Genomic DNA, 16,893 nt, shown 5'->3' with positions numbered 1-16,893 from the left:
CAGCTCGCGCTTTCTCGCTCGCTCTCCCTCGCTGCCTGCTCTCGTGTCTCGAGATCGTACGTTTCCCTTTAATAAACTTTCTCGCTTGTGTGGCTGGTTGTGCTGCGCGTGTGTCCCTGAGTTTCCCGTGACACCAGCAACCTGCGGGGACCCCCGGGGTCGGGCTGCGCGGAGGCCCTAGGCCGGGGTCTCCCCCGTCCACCAGGAGGCACAGGGCTGGGCTCGGAAGCTACGTTCCCCCCTTTCCAGCTCTGCCAGGACCACTGGCTCACTCTGGAGGGTCAGACACCATGGGAAGCTCTGCACCGCTCAGTCTGTTTGGTATGAGACTCCCACGTTCTCAAAGTATTCGTGAGCCGGGGTGTTAGTTTAGGAATTCACAGATGGGAGTGTAAGTGCCGAGTGGACCCGAAAAGTGGGCAAGGAGGTTTCAGGGCTAATATATTATTTCCTGATTTCCTCTCCCCCATTTATATTTGTTTAAAAACCTAGCATCTTTGGGGCGCCTGGGTGGCTTAGTCGGTTAAGCGTCCGACTTTCGCTTAGGTAATGATCTCGCGGTTCATGGGTTCGAGCCCCGCGTCGGGCTCTGTGCTGACTGCCAGCTCAGAGCCTGGAGCCTATTTCGGAGTCTGTGTCTCCCTCTCTCTCTGACCCTCCCCTACTCATGCTGTCTCTCTCTCTCTCTCTCCTAGAAATAAAAAAAAAAAAAAAAAAAAAAACCTAGCATCTTTGTACAGGAAAAAAAAAAACAACAACCCACAACCCTTTCTAGCTTTATGCTGCTAGAGAGACACTGAAATCCTAAACTCCATATGACCACTTGATGAGGGAAACAAAGGCAAGACAAATGCAGCTTAAATTAAGTCTCCTTAGTGCAGCCGACTGCTAGACACCGAGGTGCAGAGCGTGACCTTGAGGCACACACGGCCGCCCTGCTGCCTTTATGTTTGTTTTATTAAAGACTGAAAGTAACCTTATCTTAACAGCAGCTCGCGCCTCAAGGTCCTGAAAGCCTCGCTTCCAAATTCCATAGAGACTTTCTTATCCTTCACCCCCGCTAACTTGAAAGTATGCAACCAGTCACTCGTCACAAGCCCAGTGCACATCTTCCGGCCCACGGGTCCTGTCCCCGTGCTGTAGAACATCACCTTTTTGCACCAAAAACATCTCAAGAATTCTTAGCCATCTGCTCATGAACCGCACCTTATAATCTTATCACTGGGGCACCCTTAGTGGGGCTTTGAGTTTTCTCATCTGGACTCCGAGCCCCAGAGCAAACTTGGTCACTCCTGTCCTCTGTCCTTTTACTTCAGGGGCTTTTCCAGGCCACTTTCACGTCACTTGCTCAGGCTGTGCTTCCCCTGCCCGCCGCTACGCCCTTCGGCCGGAAGTTAGGATCCTGGACGGAAGTTAGGACCTTGGCCGGAAGTTAGGACTCTGGCCGGAAGTTAGGACTCTGGCCGGAATTAGGACCCTGGCCGGAAGTTAGGACTCTGGCCGGAATTAGGACTCTGGCCGGAATTAGGACCCTGGCCGGAAGAGGGTAGCAAGGCCCAGAAAACTTGATGCCCTGTTGTTATTCCTATCCTTATACCAAGTTGTCCGTCTTGGGCTCGCGACAGCCACCTACGTCACCAGGACAGCTGCCACCCTTAAGGCTCCGTGTGAGGTTTCCCTCTCGGTGGTCTAACGGGATCTCTCCACGTCCCTGGTCTGGCCGCTTCCGGCCCGGAGGACCCGCCCAGAGCCGCCGGAAGCACGCCCTGGGTGCGCGAGCGCCCAGCTAGGGAAGCGGGCCGAAGGGCTGCATGTGTGGCAATGTCTCTCGGAGCGCGCTGCATTTCTAGCTTTACTAGTTTTCATCAGGGCTCCCTACTCACTGCTGAAATGACCATTCCTGCAGGAAAGCAAGCAATAGACCGAGGTACCCTATGTCCAACTGTGAGTGTCCCTAAAAATCATAACTCGGATTTTAAGGCCTCTTGTGAAATGTATTTGGCCAGTAAGCACGCTGATAAACCCCCTCCTGATGTACCGATGACGACTGTCTACGCAGGCCTCCTCTGTAAGGAGCCCCTCCCGGGTAGCCGGAAGCTTGTTTCATCCTCGCCCTGACAAAGCTGGTGCCTGTGCTGCTCTTCACCTTGTTCGTTGGTTCCGTCCTAAGGCCTCCATCAGAACGCGGTCCCCGATTGTTAAAACAGCAGTTACATCCCCCTGGAATTTAGTTTCCTTTCATTACTACCTTTCTTCGCTGGGAATTACAACTGTTTAGCGTGTAGATGACTTGCATGTGATTGTTGTCTAATGGTATCTTGGGCAATTTCCTTAATTTACTCAGAAACTGGATGGATTACACTTGAAATTTATACCACTGATCGTTCTGACAACGAGGGGCTTTCTAACCGCTGGCGTTGTAGATCTGGGTCTTAGTTCATATTTTACTACTCACTCTATGACCTCAAGGCAAATTATTTAACCTGTTTGTCTCAGTGTCACTAAATGTAAAGTAAAATGGGGATGATAATATTCAGCTCATAGAGTCATGGAAATAAAACTATGCATGGAAATCACTAGACACAGTGTTTGGCAAACAGTGAGCATTTAAGAACTCCCTTATTAAAAAAAAAAAAAAAAACCCTGCTAGAATTTATTTGGTTACGCATTTTTTTTATTAATGTTTTTTTTTTTAATTTATTTCTAGGAGAGAGAGAGAGACAGCGTGAGCAGGGGAGGGTCAGAGAGAGAGGGAGTCACAGACTGAAACAGGCTCCAGGCTCTGAGCTGGCAGTCAGCACAGAGCCTGATGCGGGGCTCGAACCCACAAACCGTGAGATCATGACCCAAGCGAAAGTCGAAAGTCGGACGCTTAACCGACTAAGCCACCCAGGCGCCCCTATTTGGTTATGCATTTAAATCATTCTTTCGATTCAGCAATTTATTGACCACCTACTATGTACCATATTCTCTTAACATCTTTGCAAATGTTGCCAGAAGGCTTTCCCCAACTCCTTCCTTGCTTGACCAACTGCTGTTTTCATTTTGCTGCTTCAGCGTCAAAACGACCGAGGAATTCCTCCCAGGACCCCTGCAGGCTCTGGCATCACGGTCAGGATCTTCTGCAGTATTAGCCCAACACGGAGCACAGTACTGGGGGGTGACTTTACTGCGCTTGACTTTGGACTCTGAGGACAGGCATGTTTTTCTTTGATCCTGATCTGTTGCTTGGCAAAGAGAAGGCACAGATCCATATTTGCTCATTTACCGAACTAAATGAGGTAGGGACAGTTGAGCAGGGAACAGACAGACAGCTTGATAGTTTCTTGCCATTCAGCGACAGCCACCGCATGCACCTTCCTCCAACCTGTCCGCCCCTTACAGCCTATTGCCTGCCCGCACGTCAGTCCCCACACACCCTCCACGACTTAGACTGTGCTCTCCGTTTGGAACTCTAACAGTATCCCATAACGTTCACAGACAAATTGCTGCTTGGAGAGTCTTCCCTTTCCTGGCCCCTGGCTGTCTCTGACCGCATCAGCTGTGACTCTTGTCCACCCTCTTTCCAATTCCTCTTCTGCCTCCTTGTTCTTCCTCAGCGAGCCAAACCGCCAAACACACTATCACCTCATGTCTGCATTTGCTATTCCCTCTGCCGGGATGCTTCTCCCTCACATGGACCTCTCTTGTTCATTTCATTAAGTGTTCTGCTCAAATGTCATCTCATCAGGGAGGACTTCCTTAACCACCCTATCTACGTGGCACCCACTTTGTTTACTAAGGCCGCTCGTCACATAAATTTGGGCATTTTCTACTCCTGTGCCGCCCCCCCCCCCCACCAGAACAGAAGCTTGGTGAAAGCGACTTTGTTTTGTTCGCTGCTGTGCGCCTAGCAACTTGGACAGTGCCCAGCGTCAGGAGAGAGTAAAAAAGGGAATAAAACTGTGTAGAACCAAAACTGTTTGCATAGACACGATATATGGTTTACTTCCATAGAAAACCCCAAATAATACACAGACTTATTACACGAATGAGAGTTTAGTAAGGTAGCTGGATAAAAAAACAACTAGCTAAAAACAGAAAATGCAGGAACTAAGAATATACCATATAAATGGTATCAAAAAGCATAAATTCCCTAGGAAATATTAACAAAAGGCATTTATGGAGAAAATTATGAAACTTTATTAAAAGACACTTAAAAAGGCTAAATAAATGGAGCTACATCACGTTCATGGGAAGATTCAACATTGTAATTAGTCTATAAATTCAATACAAATCTAGTAAAAATTCCAAGATTTTTTTTTTGTTTTAGAACCTGTCAATCTAATGTAAAGGTTGTACGGAGGAGCAAATGGCTGAGAATGGCCATGATGCTCCTGAAGAAGGAAAGTTTGGTGGAGATAATTTTGGGGGAAGGGGGGATTTGTCCTGAGATCCAAGACCTTGTTCTAAAAGTCATAGCGCTCAGGGCTGTAGGGCGCTGCTGCAGGGCTGGGCCAACTGACCAGGGGGTCACAGGAGAGTCGTCAACAGACCCGCCTGTCCACAATGACCCAGTTACCAAAGAGCTGGTTTTCCAGACCCCTGGGAAAGCATGAACTATTCCATAGGTGGTGGGGAGACAACCACTACTTACCCGCCTAGAGCAAATACTATGCTGGACTTCTGTCTCCCACCTTTCACCCCAATCAGTGCAGGGAAGACTAAAGACAAATGTGCCAAGAACTCCATGGCTACGCCGCAGTAGAGCGGCTCTCTAGGGCCGTGGGGAGGAAACGATCCCCTCCCACTGGGCTAATATGTCCAGCTTTTATAAGGTACTTTTCAAAGCCAGTCACTTCCAGGAGGACATGGTTGACAATCCGCAAGGCGTGACAATGTTCAAACTCCCCCACAAGTCAGCCGGCTTCTGCTGCTGTTTTGAGAAGGTGAAGCTCTCAGAAGGGGTGGATATTTCACACGAGGCACGTGAGGTCGGTTCACAGGTCACGCCGACGGGGCGGGAAGGAATTAAAACCTCCAAGATGACCACTGGGGTCACCTGGCACCTACGACCGGGAATCCTGGCTCTTTCGGGCAAGGCCATCAGGAAGTCGCGGCCAGCAAGCCTGGTGCTATCACCGGCGGGACCTGGGGTGCTGAGGCCGCGTCATTACTGTCCCGGGAAGTCCCCACGTGCTGCTGGCTTCGGGGTAGCCACGAGGTGCTGCTGCTCCGTGCTGGAAGGTGTCTAAGCCACGGTGGTGACAGGGGTGAGTGTCGGACATCTCTCCTGGGAACCGAGAATAATCTTCAACAGTGAGGACAGGAGATGCCGTCTCCCTGCCATTTCAACCCGGCTTCGGAGACCTTCTGTCAGTCAGTGGGGTCTGCGCTTTCCACGAGGGACGACGTCCATGTGTCTTCCACGTGAACCACAGAAGTTTGAAACAGAACTGCAAATTCTACATTTTTATAAAAGTTGACTGAAGAAAAATAGTATTTGGAAGGGCAGAGTCCCCAGAAGAACGGAGCTCTGAGAAAACCACATTTCACTTGGCGTCGCCGCTGCCTTCTGCTGTCTGTGGCTGGGCCGGGGAGGCGGCCGGGTCCTCGGCGGCCCTGGTCCCCGCCGCGCCGCCCTCTGCCCTCCCCTTCCTCCCCTTGGGCAGCTTCTCTCCCTTCTTGGTGGCGGCCTTGGCAGGCCTGGCTTCCGGCTTTGGGGGGGCGGGCCTGGCAGACAGCCGCGCCGACCTCCTCTGCGGCTCCCCCTTCGCCTTGCCTTTGTCACCCTTAGCGTCTCCCTTTGCCTTTCTCTTGGGCATGGTGGCAGGTGGCTTTGCCAGGCCAGCGGGGGCGGTGCCTTCTGTCTTCCTCACACGGCTCCTGGGAAGATTTAACAAACACGAAACATGTAAACCAAAACGGGAAGCACAGACAAATGTAACCACATTAAAATTCAAGTTTGACGATAGTAAAATGAAGAACTTGTGCAAATCGAAGATAGTATGAAAAGTAAAAGGATAAGTTACAAGCGGGGCAAAGATATTCCTAACACATAACTGACAAGGGATTCGAATCCAGAAGATACAAACACTTCCTGAGGCGCCTGGGTGGTTCAGTCAGTTGAGCATCTGACTTTGGCTCAGGTCATGATCTTAAGGTTTGAGAGTTCAAGCCTGGTGTCGGGCTCTGTGCTGACAGCTCAGAGCCTGGAGCCTGCTTCGGATTCTGTGTCTCCCTCTCTCTCTGCCCCTCCCCTGCTCATGCTCTGTCTCTCTGTCTCAAAAATAAACATTAAAAAATTTAAAAAAATAATTCCTACAGATATATGAGAGAAGGACAAAATGAAAAATTTAAAACAATGAGCAAAAGTGTTAACAAGAACTTAGAAGCAGCAAGAACGGTCCATAAGCACAGACCAGTATGCCCAACCTCATTAATAACACGGGAAATACATTCTGACATTTCACAACCATCAGATTGGTGGAAACTAACCGGTCTGACAAAATCAAGCATTCAGCAGATGTGGAACAAGGAGACATCACACACTGCGGGGGCTTGTTGTTTATTTGTGTGTAAATTAGTGTATTAAATTTGAAAACATCCTGAAAAGCAATTTCACTTCCAGGTATTTACCTAGTGGGACTCTTGGAGATGCGCGTAGGAAATCCCTCTGAGAATGTTCACACCACCCTCCCGCCTTTCAATAGCAGAACAAGTCCCTTATTAGCATCTATTAGCATCTATGCAGAGGAATGCTAGTCGGCGGCAGAAACGAATAGATTAGGAGGAATCTTAAGAACATAATGTTGAGCAAAAACAACAGGTTGCAAAACAGGTACAGTATAGATCCACTGACAAGCACCGCAAGCACGCAGTACAACTGAAACAAGGGACAAGATAAAAATCAGGACAACAGTCACATCAGAGGGGCTTGGGAGAGATGGTGGGTGGGTGGAGAGGGCTCGAGGGTCCAGAGGAAGGGGCGCAGTCTTCCGTGGACTGGGGGTGGGGACAGGACGTGGCTGGGACAGGGACAGGCAGGACATGGGTGGTGTACTATTCTCTAGGTTCTACAGAGACATTTTTCTCATCTGCTCAAGAATTAATAGAAACCACTTTTGAATACGTGGGTAGCCCAAAGCCCCATTTCAGGAACACCCAGAACAGAAAGTGATTTGAGTTTGGGTAATTAGGACCCGGGGCTATGGCCGGCATTCACAAGCACTGCGTGAACTTTCTTAAAGCTTTAGGCCAAGACCAGCTACTCACATCTCTCATCTCTGCCCTACCCTGGAAACCATTTCCTGGGGAACTCTGTAAGGCTGTGCCCTGCCCCGCTCCACAGTGTTTTAAGAAAAGAGAAAGAAAAAGATCATCTTGTCCCTAAACTGCTCCAAAGTTCTGTCGTGTTGTTTTTGCTGGGCCTCACTATCTGGATACTTCGTGGGCAAACACGATCCTTGAGCAAACCTGGTTGCGATCTTTGTGTTCCTTGGCTAACAAAAGTAACCACCTATAAATGGTGCTAAAATATCAAATTAGCTATTTTTCTCCCCATGTTTTCACCATGACTAGAATTACTGGAAATTTTATTTCTCCCTTCCCGCTTGTGCGATGGAGGGAGAAATGTTAGTATAAAGAAGAAGCAAAGGGCCTGGAATCGGTCAGTATTTCCCTTGGGAGCTGGTACGGGCCTCTGGGAACAGAGCCCGACACTAAGGAGAGGAAGGTTGTGTTCTCGGCTGACCAGCCATGCGCTGAAAAGCTAATGTGAGATTAGTGGGGCCCCTGTCCCCCTGCTGTGCCCTTCCCCCGCCCCCGAATATTCCAGATGACTGCAGGCCTGAAGTCGCTGCCGCCACAGAAACACCGGGAAGGCCTGCCCTCCCCGGAGGCCACGCGTCCCTAGACATTCCCTGAATCCAGGCCTAATTTACCTCTTTCTACTTCCTCTCCCAAAGGTCCCACTAGAGAAATGCTTGAACAATTCTTAGAGAACAAAAGGTGTGCTATTTTTTAAATCCAAATTCTGACACAATAAAGACAATGATTTTTAAAGAAAATAACTGAGGACGCCAGAGAGGCCCCTCGGGCGTGGTGGGTGGTGTGGCCGGAAAGGGACAGGAAGGAAGCAGCGCTGCCAGGTCCTGTGTCACTGTCAGCAGGGCGCCCGGTCCCCATCCACAGGGCCCGCTTGCATGAGGCAAGTGATACTGTCACTCTAAACATCCTGCATCTTTTCTCAGAGGCCTTCTTGTTACCAGAGGATGGGAGAGGAAACCCAAGGGGGCGGCTCTGTCCCAGGACGCGCGGCCAGAGACGGGCGGCTCCACACCGGCCTCGGCCCGCGGCTCCCGAACCGCGCTGCTTGGCCCACGTCGCGGCCTGGGCGGCCTGCGTCTGGGGCCCGGGCCCAGCCGGCCTCACCTCAGGTCCCCTGCAGTCCAGGCCACGCAGGGGGCCGTGATCGCCACGTGTCAGGGGCCGAAAGCCGGCGGGGAACAATAAAGATCAACTCAAGGAAAGCGGGCCGCCGGCTGGCAGCCGTGAGTATGTGACTTCGGTCCTTCGCCCACACTCACCTTCAGGCTGCTTAGCAGGAGACCACGGGCCGCTGTCCAGGGCCCCAGCAGACGCAGGACACATACGCAAACAAGGAAGAAGGGCCAGTGGGATCAGGGGTCCTTTCGTTTCCATGAAGGCCGCAGAGGGCCGGGCAGGGCGGGGCTGTGGCCACACAGTGGTGGTAACTGGAAAGAGATCTCTGAGGTGGGGCATGGGGAGCGCGGGGGCTTTTCTAGGGCAATGGAACTACCCTGTATGTTACCATGACGGGGGACACGTGACATTATGCGTCTAGCAAACCTCAACCGTGTGCAAAGAAGGAGGCCTAGTGTGGACCGTGGGCTTCAGGTAAGGACGCGGACATCCCGGCTCATCGGCCAGAACACACGTACCGCACCGCTGCCAGTGGTTAATAAGAGAGAAAGTTTAATAATAGGCCAGACTGTACTTTCTGCTCAATTTGTCTGAAAACCTAAAGCTGTTCTTAAAAAAAAAAAAGTCTACTGATCTAAATGTTTTTTTTTATTTTTGAGAGAGAGAGAGAGAGAGAGAGAGAGAGAGACAGCGTGAGCAGGGGAGGGTCAGAGAGAGAGGGAGACACAGAATCTGAAACAGGCCCCAGGCTCTGAGCGGGGCTCAAACCCACGAACCATGAGATCATGACCTGAGCCGAAGTCAGACGCTTAACCAACTGAGCCACCCAGGTGCCCCATAAAGTCTACTCATCTAAAACAAAAAAAACAAAAAAGAAAACCCCCCATAGTTTAAGATTAAAAAAAAGAAGAAATAGTCTGTCAGGCAATAAAATACCGAATTCTCAGGATGACAAGCATTCCGTTGTGCGTGTGAGGCAAAAAAAAAATATTCCGAACTGGCAGATAAATCTACGTACTTTTGTAGCTTGGGGAATACAGTAATAGGACCTTCGATGCTATCTCCAGGGCAAATTATCAAGATTTTTAAAGTTCTAGGAATTTAACAACTCCCCTTTGTTACTACGGTTTTGTCCATGGTGCAAGGCTCTCTCCCCCGCAGCAGTCCCGGGAAGGGGTACACGGGCTTTCCTTAACACACTTTTGTTAGCTACGAACACGTGCATTTTCCCATTAGCAAAAAACCTAGAAAGTTTAAATTAACTGGCAGAAAGAGGTGAAAACACCTAATAGTCATATAATGAGCGAACCCTAGCTTTCATGTGCGGGAGAAGTGTGCAAACGCCGGCTCCGATGAGGAGATGCGGGTGAGCTAGAGTCCTCTGTGACGGGCACGGGGAATTCTCCAAACCGTGTCCATAAACTATGTACTACATCCAGCTCAGTCTCCAGAAGTGAGCTGCGTTTGCACACACGCCCCCGAATTCATAGGCAGAGGTCCTAACCCCCGGGACCTCACACTGTGACTGCAGCTGGGAGGCAGGGCCTTTAACAAGGTAGTTAAGGTAAAACAAGGCCATGGGTGGGGGTGCACCCAGCAGGGTTCATGTCCTTATAAGCGGGGGTCGGGACGCTGACCACACAGAGGGGTGACCGTGCGCAAGCTAAGGAGAGAGGCCTGGGAAGAAACCAAACTTGCCAACATCATGATGCTGGCCTTCCAGGCTTTAGAACTGGGAGGAGATACGCTTCTGTTGTTCACGGCCCTCGGCCTGCGGCATTTTGTCACGGTGGCCCCAGCGGTGGCCCCAGCGGCCGGACGCGGAGGTGACGTCCTCACTGACCCACCCTCCTGGCTTAGATTCCTTGCGAGGTTTCGCACAGCTCTCAGATTCCTTCTCCCACATGTGTTTCCTCTCTTCTCGTAAGCGTCTCCCGCATCCAAAGAGCACACCCCGCCCCGTTGCCAGCAAACAAACCGGGCGCCAGTCAGCGGCACTTGCTGAGCTGGATTTCTGGGGGCTGGTTCTAACTCCGGTTCTAGTCTCAGGGCCCCGAAGCCACAAGGCCACCTTCTTGTCTCTGCCTCTTACTCAGGGCAAGACGGTGCTCTGGGCTGGAGGGGAGGCTGCTAACGCCACGTCTGGGAGAGACAGTAACGGGTCTGACAAAGAACAGATGGTGCGCAAGGTGCCTCCAGCCACTAGACCAGCGCCCACCTGGCGGCAGCCACGGTCTAGGGCCCACTTGCTGCCCACATGCCAAAGGAAGTGGTCAGTCAGGGAGGGCAGCCCAGCCTCCACTGGGGGTTCAGTGGGGGACACTGGGGGCACAGGGGGAGCAGGTGAGACAGGGCAGAGTGTCTAGAAGGGCAGGGCTGCGGCCGCATCTTGCCAGGATGCCCCTGGTTGGAAGAGAAGCACAGAGCCACGGGCTTCTAAATGAAACTCACGCATCTGCAACAGACTGGCTTGGGGCCCCCTCGCGTCCCAATTCCGGTGCCCGGTGCTCCTGCCCACTGGCATCTCGGAAAGAAGGGGGAGGACAAATCCCCAACATCTCCCCGGCCCCTGAGACCCGGGCCTCCCTTCTGGGCACCACATGAACTCCCACGTATGTCTGAGTGTCTCTGAGTGTCGGGGAAGAGACTGTAAATGAAAATGTCTTAGATAGATTTCTATCCGGCACCTGCCAAACCTTATCATCTTGCTAGCAAGGGAATTAACAAGATGATAAAAGCATTTGTTTTTCAAAAAAAGTACGAATATGGAGGAGGGAGAAAGAAGGAAACCTCATTAGGTGAAGACTGCCCTTTCTTAGGCCATAAACACCTCACATTCGCATCAGTCATTTCAGGGACCCCAGCGCGCTGCGGCCTGAGGGTCTAGGCGCGGCTGACCCTGAAAACCGGCAGGGGTGCAGCGGTGGGAGTAAAAATACATCTAGGAAGGCAATCCTGAGGCCCCACGTGGAGTACCAACCCTCCTGTACCAGAAAGGCCTTTGATGGATCCAAATAAGATGCAAGCGGACCATGGATCAGAGGTCAAGCGGCCAAACACCAGGACTCAAGACCCGATCTGAGCAGGTGCGTCCGGTGACCCCAAGATTCAAGGCGACAGGCAGAACCCACCGCTGGTCCGTTTCTTAACTTTCTGCGGGCGGGGGCGCGGAAGGCCAAAGCGGAGGCAGACGCGGGCCTCCGGGGTCCCGGAGGGGGGGTGGCTTTCCCGCAGGTGAGGCCCGGGGGAGTCGGGGAGAGGGATGCCGAGGGTGGTGGGGGGCAGGCCAGCCCACCCGCCACGGCCCGGCCGGCGCAGTCCCTTCGGGCCCCCGGCCGCCCCCCACTTGGCCCGAGCGCCCAGGCGACGCGCCACCGGAATTCCGCCCCTTCCCAGAGACTCACGCCCGGGCCGGCGGACGCACCGTGATTCCGGAGGCGCGGCGGCGGGAGGGCCCCGGTGCACGACCGCCTCGGCGGCGCCCCCGAGTCCCGCGGCCGTGCGACAGGCGCGGGGCTCCCAGCCGCGGCCCGGGCGCGGGGGCCCTCGGCTGGGGCGGGGCGGGCGCGCCGGGCGGGCCCCGCCGGGGACAGGAAGGCGGCGGCGGCGGCGAGGAACCGCTTCCGGGGCCGCGGGCGGCCTCGCGTCCGCCCGCGAGCGGGGGAGAGCCGCGTCTCCGCTCGCGAGACGTCGGGCCGCCGCCCGGGGCCGCGGGACCCCGACCCAGCTGGGGCGGGGCCGCCTCAGCCCCACGGCCCCGCGGCAAGACGACAGCGGCGGGGAGCGTATTTATGAAGACGTGAGATTTTGTAGAAAAGAAATGAAACAAAACGTTAAGGGATTAGATTAGTTGCAAAATGGGGGAAAGAAAAGGAAGCGCTGTTTCCGCCCGGTTTCGAACCGGGGACCTTTCGCGTGTGAGGCGAACGTGATAACCACTACACTACGGAAACGTGGCGGCGGAGGGCTTCCTGAGAGGGTAGTTCGCCTGCAGAACACGCCCCCAGGCCCGCCGTCCCTGCCGACGGTCGTCGTTCGTGTGCGCGTGCGGCCGGGGCGCTCTTGCTCTCACCGCACAGACCCGCGACAAGCGCGGGCCCAACCCTCGCAGTACACACATGTAATCAAGTCCATGACATTTTATTCTGGAAATGACTAGATTGGGAGAGAAAAAAGAGGCTTCAACGTTCACGGACGACCCTCCGCTGTCACCCCTCCCTCGGCATGGGCCCGCCGGCGGCCGCGCACGGGTCGCGGGCAGCCTGGCGCCCCCGCGTGGCCGAGGTGCGGAGCTCGCTCTGCAGGGGCGTGGGGACCGCCGCTGCGGGAAACGCGCGCCTTGCGGCCCGGGACACCGTGCAGGCAAACCTCACTGTGTCGAGTTTTCGGGCTCCGTGGCGCGTCGGCGAGCTCTGCGGTCGGGGAGCAAAATGGCGCCGGCCGCCCCGAGCCAGCCAGGAGTCGAACCTGGAATCTTCTGATCCGTAGTCAGACGCGTTATCCATTGCGCCACTGGCCCGCACGGAGGCGCCTGTCGCCTCGGGTACCTTCGTGAGGACGCCGCGCCGGCGGGGCCCCGGCAGCCGCTGCTCGCCCAGGGGCGTCCGGGCTCCCCTCGCGGCGCCCTCTCCGCCCGCGTCACCTCGCCGTCCACGCGTTCGCTCCGCAACCGGTGTTACGGTCGGAGGCGCTGGAAGCGGAGCCCTGAAGAAAAGCGCTGTGATCCCTGTCCATCGACAAGATGGCAGCGAAGCGCTAAACAAGTAGAAAAATCATGATAAGCATTTGGAGGAAGAGAAAAAGACCGGGAAGACCAGGAAAGCCCAGCGGAGAAGGCGATTCACGAGAGAGAAAGGCGGGCATCAGGGAAGGGAGCCCGCGGCTCCGGGGAAATCTGCGCGGCAGGGCCTGGAGGCGGGAGCGCGCGCAGACGCCCGGCTTGCGAGGACCGTGGATGTGATCTGTTGGCCCCTGGAGGTCGTGGTGGGGTGGGGTGATCTAGCTTGCTCTCTGGTCTCTCCTTCGGTAGTTAAAAATATGTATTTCAATATTTACTAAGCAAGGCTCTGTGCCAAGCACCTGCTATGCCCGTGCGCCTACGGCTGGGCCTGCGACTCGGAATTTGACACCTTTTAAAAGGAGCGTCATCAGCTCGTGCACACGTGAACGCGCCTGCGTTTGCTTTCTTGGGAAGCAAACGAGCATCTCCCATATGTGCGCTTCACCCTCTTATGTTTCTGAGACGTAATCGTCATCTCCATGCCTGGGTGAGCATCGCAGATAAGTGGAGGGTCGTTAACGGAGTAAAACTGCCTGACATTGAGAACATATTCACTGAGTTTAGAAAACAGTGGTTTTCAGTTCACAAGGTTGCAACAGCCCTAAAGAATAACATATGTGCTCCTGCTCTTTCTGCATAATGTTAAAGTAGACCTAGTTAGGAATTCCCCCCCCACCCCCCCCGACTGTGGAACAGGGGACCCCTGGGCAGGTTTTGTACTTGTATGTCTAGGGCACTGGGTGGCTATGGACTGCCTCACAGAATGATACTTTCAGCTGGTAAGAAAAAAGACGAATATGTAGGATTTCAAAGAGAAATCAATTATATTGAAATACGTTATCAAAATATTAAAAATGTATGATGTGGCAATATTTGAGCTCCTTTCTTAATGCACTAAATGACAAAGTACAGCAGGTCTAATAAATACTGTAATTTCAAAGCACTAATGAGCTTGAATGGTATTTAAAGAAATTTGTAACCATTGTAGTTTGATGTGAAATATTTGTGATTTCCAAAAGTGACAAAGTAAAAAGCGCTGAAATACAACAATAATTTGTTGCCAACACTCATAAAGGAAGAAAACACAAAATTTCAGTACCAAGTTAGTCAAGATAAGTATTTATTTTCCCATCCAAGTTCACAGACTACCACCTCCCTATAAGAAGCAAAAGATTTCTGTTCTAAAGAGGAGCTTGGAAACATGAAGAGTCACGCTTAAATTTTCAGAGATGAAGCAAACAGAGGTACTTCGTGGTTCTATTTTCTCCTCATCGCATTCCCAGGATGGTCTGGCCAGACCCCAAAGCGTCCCTGGAGCCGCTGTTACGTCTTGAACCTCTAAAATGGGCTTCAACTCAGCTAGCTGGGGGCTTGTCCACATGTTCTCTCCTCAGTGTCCGCAGAGACGTCCCTTTGTTGAGCAGGCAGCTTCAGCTGCCTCAAGTTCTCCGCCACATTCACAACCTGACATGAGCTGAGGCTCGCTTTCCCCTCGTATTTGGAGATCTTTCTGTGGGTCACGTTTTCTGAGAGTTCCAGTTTCTAGTGTTCAGTCTTTTCTTCAGTGGTTGTATCAGTCAGAGAAACAGAGCCCAGAAAAAAAAACAGAACTAGTAAGAGAATATGAATGAACAAATGAACGAATGAATATTTCTGAGACTGGCAAGTCGGGAATCTGCAAGGCGGGCCTGTAGTTTAGAAAATCTCAGGCAGGAGCTGATGCTACAGCCTTAAGACAGAATTTCTTCTTCCTCTGAAAACTTCCCTGTACTTTAAAAGAAAGCCCTGCACCTGTTTGGAAATACTAATTTGTGGGAAATAATCATTGGTTCAGCTGGCTGGCTCACCCAGGTTATGGAGGATCTTATAGTCAACTAATTGTAACCATGTTACCCCATAAGGATATTTACAAAGTATCTTCACGTCAATATCTAGATTAGCGTTCAGCTGAATAACTGGATACTGTACAGCCTCGCCAAGTTAGCACATCAGGCCAACCGTCCCAGGGCTCTGTTCTAGTTTCTCTCTCAAGCATGTGGAAAACGGCACACTCTGCCTCGCCCATGTTTCCTCACTTTATTGTCAGCAGTCTGTGACACAGAGATCTGCACCTTCTCCAAATTCAGATGCGTCGAACGGAGCCAATGTGGGCCTTTCCATGGGCTCTGCTGGTCACACTGGCAATTGACCAGAGGATAGAAGTCATACCCAGATTTCTGGAAATGATTGTTCTAAGTCTCAGTTTCCCCCAAGATTTGTCTCCAGCTTATTAAAGAGCCGCTTTGACTTACCAGCATTCCGCTACAAATTTTGACAGCTGGTGACCGACCAATGGAAAAAACCCAAATCAAATACTCACCGCGCTGCTGCCTTTCTGGTGGTCTGCCATGGTTTGCTGTAAGCCGTAGTGGGTGTGACTGTGCTCCTTATGATTGTGTGGGCTCCAAGCACACTAAAAACATAATGGCTAATCTTATAATATTAAGGAAATAGGTGCTTGTTTCATGGAGTCTCAAACTGATGTCATGTTTCACGGACTTTCAAGGTTTTTAGTGCAATGAGAAATCTAGCAGAGTCATGGGATTGTACACCCCAGCCCCCAGCTCCCCGTCACGCACGTAAGGTGGAGGTAAGTGCCAAGGGCTGCCTTGTAGAGTGTGACAGCAAAATCCTTCAAATATGGATACACTTTAGAAAAACTGAAAGGCCGATTTCAGCATTATCACCAGGGAAACAGATTTCAAGCCACACAGCCAATCATAATTACAGTTTTCGTCTAGAAAGTTACGTTCTTGGTTATGACAGTAATTTGTAAACTCTTGGGAGTTTGACTAACGGCCTTGGTTCACATTCTATTCCCAAGGACAGATTTATTTTACAGAGAATAGAATAAGTTGGGAATCGTTACAAACACACAAGTCCCCATGACAACATAGAAATCCTTGTGAATGGCCTCAATTTGACATCTTAATCAAAACAAAACCTTTGGACAAGATTTAGGACAAGAAAGCTTCTCTCCCTCTGTAGCTGCTTCTCTCTGTCTTTCTAAAACTAGGTTTTAATTATGAAGTCTTGTATTTTTAGGGTGTGACTGTGGAATTCCATTAGTTAACATGATAAGCAGAAGCAGGCAGGTGGAACCCAATTTTACTGGAAGAAACGGGGTGAAGAATGACTGGAGTTTTAATTTAATTAAGACCGTGAAATACAGAACACAGAGCTCGCTCCCGCGGGAACCGTTCTCGGTGCTGCAAGGGGTGTGGTGTCAAAGGCGGGCGCCCCTCCCCCCACCCCCGGGGCCTCAGGTCACACCCCCCCTGCGGAGGCGCGAGAACTGCCCTCCCCGCAGTTTCTGGGACAAGGCGACCCGGCGCCCGCGGGAAGGGGACTCAGGTTTCCTGCAGCCGCGGTTTCTTGGGCCTTCTGGCGGCGAAGCGGGGGCTTGGTTCCTCTGGTTGTGAAGAAGCATCTGCGCTGCTCCTGAGCCTCAACGGTGAGAAAATAGAGACGCGCACACTACAAAAGCAAACATCATTCCTTTTCTCTGTGGATGCGGAAGCGGGCAGGCGTGCTGGCTCCGTGGCTTAGCTGGTTAAAGCGCCTGTCTAGTAAACAGGAGATCCTGGGTTCGAATCCCAGCGGGGCCTTTTGTGGTTTTCCCGCTCCCAAGGAATGAACATCGAAGTGTA

At 52.2% G+C, this 16,893-nt stretch overlaps 1 protein-coding gene, 1 long non-coding RNA gene and 3 other non-coding genes across 9 annotated transcripts; 2 read left to right on the top strand and 3 right to left on the bottom strand.

The window, feature by feature from the left end:
- The first annotated feature begins 1,545 nt into the window (after positions 1–1,545).
- LOC120248838 lies at positions 1,546–2,284 on the top strand. Its single transcript, XR_005532694.1, has 2 exons — positions 1,546–1,944; positions 2,060–2,284. It is a non-coding gene; the product is annotated as an uncharacterized LOC120248838 (long non-coding RNA).
- A 1,874-nt stretch (positions 2,285–4,158) lies between these two features.
- LOC120248837 (high mobility group nucleosome-binding domain-containing protein 4-like) lies at positions 4,159–13,407 on the bottom strand. Of its 5 annotated transcripts, none has more exons than XM_039257331.1 (2): positions 13,269–13,407; positions 4,159–5,865 (listed from the first exon to the last, which is right to left on the bottom strand). In XM_039257331.1, the coding sequence occupies exon 2, from the start codon at positions 5,802–5,804 to the stop codon at positions 5,532–5,534; it is 273 nt and encodes a 90-aa protein (XP_039113262.1). In that variant the 5' UTR covers positions 5,805–5,865; positions 13,269–13,407; the 3' UTR covers positions 4,159–5,531. The 5 variants fall into 5 exon arrangements, with proteins under 5 accessions (XP_039113262.1, XP_039113264.1, XP_039113259.1 ...); XM_039257333.1 differs by lacking the exon at positions 13,269–13,407 and adding an exon at positions 11,829–12,036; XM_039257328.1 differs by lacking the exon at positions 13,269–13,407 and adding an exon at positions 11,849–11,931.
- TRNAV-CAC lies at positions 12,305–12,377 on the bottom strand. The gene has a single exon. It is a non-coding gene; the product is annotated as a tRNA-Val (tRNA).
- On the bottom strand, positions 12,871–12,943 carry TRNAR-ACG. Its single transcript has one exon. It is a non-coding gene; the product is annotated as a tRNA-Arg (tRNA).
- Positions 13,408–16,777: 3,370 nt separating the features above from the next.
- Positions 16,778–16,851, top strand: TRNAT-AGU. Its single transcript has one exon. It is a non-coding gene; the product is annotated as a tRNA-Thr (tRNA).
- The last annotated feature ends 42 nt before the right edge of the window (positions 16,852–16,893 follow it).

This window comes from Hyaena hyaena, unplaced genomic scaffold (genome assembly GCF_003009895.1).
Source record: "Hyaena hyaena isolate Hyena2069 unplaced genomic scaffold, ASM300989v1 scaffold_614, whole genome shotgun sequence".
Classification (NCBI taxonomy): domain Eukaryota; kingdom Metazoa; phylum Chordata; class Mammalia; order Carnivora; family Hyaenidae; genus Hyaena; species Hyaena hyaena.
Note: the sequence above shows the minus strand (reverse complement) of the source record. Positions and strands in the feature narration are given on the sequence as shown.